Here is a 5,000-nt window from a genome sequence, read left to right on the forward strand (position 1 = left end):
ACCAAAAGCTGCTTTTGGCGACTTCCTCCATACTCGAGTCAAATCTGTGCCGAGTTACGGGAGTCAACTGGTCGATTGAGTCAGGCCCTGAACCTAGCCGCCGTTTGACGCTTTCTTGTCATCCAATTGGAGACCCATCTCAAACCTTCCTTCCTTCCTTCCTTTTCCTACCTGCATCTGACCGCCTGTGTCCGCCTCGCCTTCATCCACTCGGATTCCCATTATTCACCCGTGTCCGAGGCTATCTCACTTGACCACCGTGAGCCATTGTGAATACGGTGACTGCTTGTGTCCACCTCTGTGTGTCCTCAGGTGCTTCCTGATGCTCCTGACCAGCACCACTGTTCTTGGGGTAAGTAGCACATGGCCCCCCCGAGACAGCACATACTGTATGTAGTATGTGCGTCCATCTTTATGTTGGACACGCAGTATAGGACGGGAGCCTGCCTTGCGACAGTGAGCGGCGGGCGGCGCTCAACTTCACATTCCTGCCTGCCGCTGATAGAAACGCTTGACTGCTAACTGAGTTGACACAACGCGGCAAGAATGCAGCCTGCAACACAAACACTGATGCATGATGGGAAGATGACAATCTGGGCATGTGTCTGCCGGGAGGGAGTGACGCTGGGCTCCGAACCCGATCACCTTTTTTTTGCACCTGCCCAACTGTTTTGTCGTCTCAAGCATGATGTCTTTCCTACGCCGCCACGCGCGCGTTCACCGACGTGTCATAGCGGGCGTGATGCCACGTCCTCCTTACACCGGATGTCACACGAGCCGTGCCGTGCCGCCAGTTGGCGGCGCGCTCACCGTCATACCGCACCGACGATGACGTGGCAGGAATGATCATGATGTGATGTCATTGCCGCTGCTGATCCGACTGTCTCCAGGGCGACGACACGGAGCTTTGCGCCGGGCGAGACTGTTCCGCCTGTCGATGCTTTCCGGCGAAGGGAGCGAGGGTGAGACTCCGCCTGCAACAGAAAACAACCAATCACAGCTTGCCAAACCTCAATCGCAACTTGACAACACGCCAAATCAAAAACTTGGTCTCGGGCAAATATTTTAAAGCGAAACAAAACTAACACGACCCAGACCACATCGAGAATCAAAGTACAGAGCGGAGACGGTCGGTCGGGTGCAGAAACCGGCCAGTGAGGTCCAGAAATTAGACCAGAACTTAAAACGGTGACCGCCAGAGTAACGCAGACGGTTTGAACTTTGACAGTGTCCTCCAGGCCGTAGGGCAGAGCAGAAATTTGGACATGCACCGACGTGCTCAATTTTGACAATGACATCCAGAAGTTAGCCGCAGTGTCCTGAACTTAAGGCGGTCCAGAAGTTAGCCCGTCTCGTATAGGAATTCAACTTAGCACAGAAGTTAGCCAACCGAGTCCAGAGGTTATCCGGTGAGGTCCAGAGCTTGAGACGCTGCCAGATTTCAAAAGCAGGTATCCGTCATTTGGTTGCGCGTGCCTCATACAGGGAGCCCATGAAACATTGGTATCCCTGCAGCCGTTAACGGCCCTCCGAGGGAAACCAAAACGTAGCAACAATGTGGCCAGCCGCAAACGTTCGTTTGAGACCCCTGACCTGTTTTCCTATACGCACAGGCAAATATACGTGCACTTTTGACAGGACCTTACTGGAAGATGTTACAAAAATAGTGTGTGTTGTGCGTGCTTGTGTGTTTGCGTTTGTACAGCTGGGGGCAGCGGACAGACAGAAAGCGTTACGGCCAAACGTCTGTCTCACTGATTTCACACCTCGATAATTCCAGAGAAAGCTGCAAAGACCAAAAACTAACAGAGATCAGACCTGTCACATCTCATCGCACACACGCGGGCACAAAAACACACACGCGTACACACACACGCACGCACGCACGCACGCACACTCTTTGTGTATGCTGTTGCGGGGCCTCTGTCTGTCCTCTCGTGGTCACGACGATGTGCGCGGTCGGTCACACGGCTTATTTTTAGGACTGCTGTTGTTTCAAATGGCGATGATGTGAAGTCGTCGGAAAGGGGCTTCTCAAACTTTTTGGGTCCAACGAAAGAATTATACTTCACAGCGTCTCGGCCACGCGCAGAGCCAACAGCGATCGCGTCGACAAAATAGCAAGTTGGGAACAAATACAGCAAAGGCGGATGAAATAGCAAATTGGGAACAAATACAGAAAGGGGGATGGGGGGGGGGGGAAGACAAAAGAGAAAGCCAGTCAGACTCGCTGCAGCCGGCTGCTGACTTTGAGCATACGGAAGAACGAGACAAAGTCTAAAACTTTGGACAGAAACTTGTATTCGGTCAATTTTATAGGCAGGTCAAAGTTGAACGAGCCAAGTCAATCTGATTTCATTTCCAAATACAACTCTCTCTGTCCTTATTGTCCCGACTGCAGTTTGAGAAGCCTTGCGTTGGAAATGGCACTTGCACACACTGCTCTAACTACTCTGCTTGCTTTTCTCAGGGCTCTCCGGGGTCTCTTGGGCGGCAGGGTTCTCAGGGACCCCCGGGCTTCCCAGGCCCTCAGGGTCCTCCAGGAGAGAAAGGCAAGCGAGGGACTGAAGGCCCAGCAGGACGTCAGGGGCCAAAGGGAGACGCGGTAAAGAAACACACAGTGAAGCCCGTTCACCGTAACAGCTCTGAAGATTGGAAATCTCGAGAAACGACATTTTAAACCCTGCCGCGCGCTTGAAACATTTGGATTTGGACAGACGAGTCCGACAATCGAGTCAAGCAACACGTATTCCTTAGAACCAGTTGTCACCGTCAAGAAATGGATGACTCTCGCTCGGAGGAAGCAAAACATGAAAAGGCTCTGGAAAGGAAAAAGCTTTGGACGTTGCTGTTCCTTTTGCTTTCTTTCAGGGAGCTGTGGGCGTTCCCGGATTTCCTGGTTTAGAGGGCGTCCCGGTAGGAAGCCCAATCCTTCCCCCCAGGATCTTTCTCTGCAGGATCGAGACTATCTTTCCTGGATGAGCAGCTTTGGTTTCTTTGCGTCATCAGGGTCACCCGGGCCCAGCCGGCGGTCCCGGTTTTCCAGGTGTGGACGGGTGCAACGGGACGAGAGGAAGGCCGGGAAAGCTCGGACAGCCTGGAGAACAAGGGCCTCGTGGTGACGTGGTCAGAACTTCAAACTGCTTTACTTCTTAGGGTCACAAGCAGGAACTCGTGAACACCTCAACTAGTGCGCAACACATCAACTAGAGCACAAGAAACCTGACTTGAACTACAACACCTGAAATTGACCTCTTTGGTAGACAGAAAAAAAAACAAAAAAACCCCATCACCTGACGTGCACCACGACACCTGGCGTAGTTCACGTGATTAGACGTTGACCAGGTGAAGCGTTGTTGTTCTTGTGGAGCACAGATGGTTTCCTTAAAAAGGCAGATGACATTTTCTTTTCCCAGCAAGTATGTGCAGACAGCAAAGCTGAATTGGTTGACAATTGTGTGGCAGGGTTTTCAAGGAGCAAAGGGATTTCCAGGGGAGCCAGCGCTCTTCTTCCTCCAGTACCCCGGAGTGCCCGTGAGTGGTCCCCACATCACACCCCAGATCTTTAGCATGAGCCGATTGTCCCATTGCCCGCTTCTCATCATCGGCTGACGGATGCACTAATCTTAGATCTTTGACAGGGTGACGCCGGCCTCGGGGGACTTCCTGGTCTGCCGGTGAGATCGCTGTCCTTCTGCCCGCCTACCTGCCGGGCTACCTGCCAGATGTCTTGCTTGTTTGACTTCCACACCAACACAGGCTTTCGATCTGACTCGTCTGTGCGCAGGGTGGACCGGGTCCCAGAGGTTCGAGAGGATTAGCGGGTCCGGTTGGTCCTGATGGATTCAATGTGAGAACATTTGTCACGACATAGACTTTTTTTCAATATCCAATGATCGGCAATGGTGTGGTTGTGTGTGTAGGGTATCCCTGGCCTGCCAGGTTCCAGAGGTCCCCCTGTGAGTATGCCCTCACATCACACACGTTTTCATAACAAAGAGGAAAAAGAGAAAGGAATACCGCTGAGGACTTTGCTGGTATTTCTGCTTCAGGGCGAACGAGGTAGATCGGTGCCGGGACCGCAAGGAGATGAGGTACCAAGTAGTATGGCCCGATTTTGCTCCATGAGAGCAGACGTTAACCGGTGTCATCCGCAGGGGGAGCAAGGCTTACAGGGGCCTCCGGGGCCATTTGAGTATGTGGACCCCCCAGAGGATTTCTACATCAAAGGAGAGCAGGTCACTGGCTTTAGTCCAGTCACACCACAGCAGTCATCTTTTCAGCCGGCCGCCGGCTCTAACGTGTGCTCTGTTGCTTGGTCAGGGTCCGGCGGGGCCTAAAGGGCGTTGTGGAGCTCAAGGCCTGCCAGTATGTCCACTCCGGGGTTCCACTGCGTCCCTTGACTGAGCTTTATCTAATCTAATTGTGCCCGTTTGGATTTTCAGGGTCTGGATGCCCTTCCTGGTGTCAAGGGAGAAAAAGGGATTGTGGGACTTCCTGGACCCAGGGTGAGGCGTCCTGCTTTGAAGCTCCTGCTGGCTGTGTGTAGAAAGCAAAGTCAGCCTCTATCATGTCAAGGGAAGACCTTTAAGAAGAGAGTGCAGACACATGTATATTTTGCGCGGGTGAACGCTCGTGTGCATTTTGTTTGGCTACAACGCTGCCTGCAACACTGCGCAGCGGCGGCGTCGGCGGCCGGTCATTCAGCGTTTGAAAGTATTTGAAAGAATTAGCATCATCCACCATTGGTGGCCTTCGCGAATCAGGCCCTTGTGTGCTTGTGGTCTCCAGGGACTCCCAGGACGCTTGGGTCTACCCGGTTACAAAGGAGCCAAGGTGAGCGAGTGCTGCTACGTCGAGTGTAGAACACGCCTGATCTCCCAGTTCTACGCTAACGTTCCTTAGACCGCCTATGTCGCTTGCATTATACATTAGCATGAAGCTACCTGAAACATCTTTGTGTGTCAGGGCGCTGTAGGAAGTTCCGGTCTTCCAGGTCT

The 5,000-nt window shown here is 52.8% G+C and overlaps 1 protein-coding gene across 1 annotated transcript in view; it reads left to right on the forward strand.

Moving 5' to 3' along the window:
• Nucleotides 1-5,000, forward strand: part of col4a4 (collagen, type IV, alpha 4) — a 17,304-nt gene that overhangs the window by 3,056 nt on the left and 9,248 nt on the right. The window contains exons 3-17 of the mRNA XM_068651361.1: nucleotides 313-352; nucleotides 891-962; nucleotides 2,471-2,605; nucleotides 2,872-2,916; nucleotides 3,010-3,126; nucleotides 3,466-3,534; nucleotides 3,642-3,677; nucleotides 3,788-3,850; nucleotides 3,924-3,959; nucleotides 4,053-4,094; nucleotides 4,158-4,238; nucleotides 4,324-4,368; nucleotides 4,446-4,508; nucleotides 4,792-4,836; nucleotides 4,969-5,000. The exon at nucleotides 4,969-5,000 is cut by the window's right edge and continues 22 nt beyond it. Coding sequence (XP_068507462.1) covers nucleotides 313-352; nucleotides 891-962; nucleotides 2,471-2,605; nucleotides 2,872-2,916; nucleotides 3,010-3,126; nucleotides 3,466-3,534; nucleotides 3,642-3,677; nucleotides 3,788-3,850; nucleotides 3,924-3,959; nucleotides 4,053-4,094; nucleotides 4,158-4,238; nucleotides 4,324-4,368; nucleotides 4,446-4,508; nucleotides 4,792-4,836; nucleotides 4,969-5,000 — 921 coding nt within the window. The remainder of the gene's footprint in view (nucleotides 1-312; nucleotides 353-890; nucleotides 963-2,470; nucleotides 2,606-2,871; nucleotides 2,917-3,009; nucleotides 3,127-3,465; nucleotides 3,535-3,641; nucleotides 3,678-3,787; nucleotides 3,851-3,923; nucleotides 3,960-4,052; nucleotides 4,095-4,157; nucleotides 4,239-4,323; nucleotides 4,369-4,445; nucleotides 4,509-4,791; nucleotides 4,837-4,968) is intronic.

Source organism: Syngnathus scovelli, chromosome 7 (assembly GCF_024217435.2).
Source record: "Syngnathus scovelli strain Florida chromosome 7, RoL_Ssco_1.2, whole genome shotgun sequence".
NCBI classification, from domain to species: Eukaryota; Metazoa; Chordata; class Actinopteri; order Syngnathiformes; family Syngnathidae; genus Syngnathus; species Syngnathus scovelli.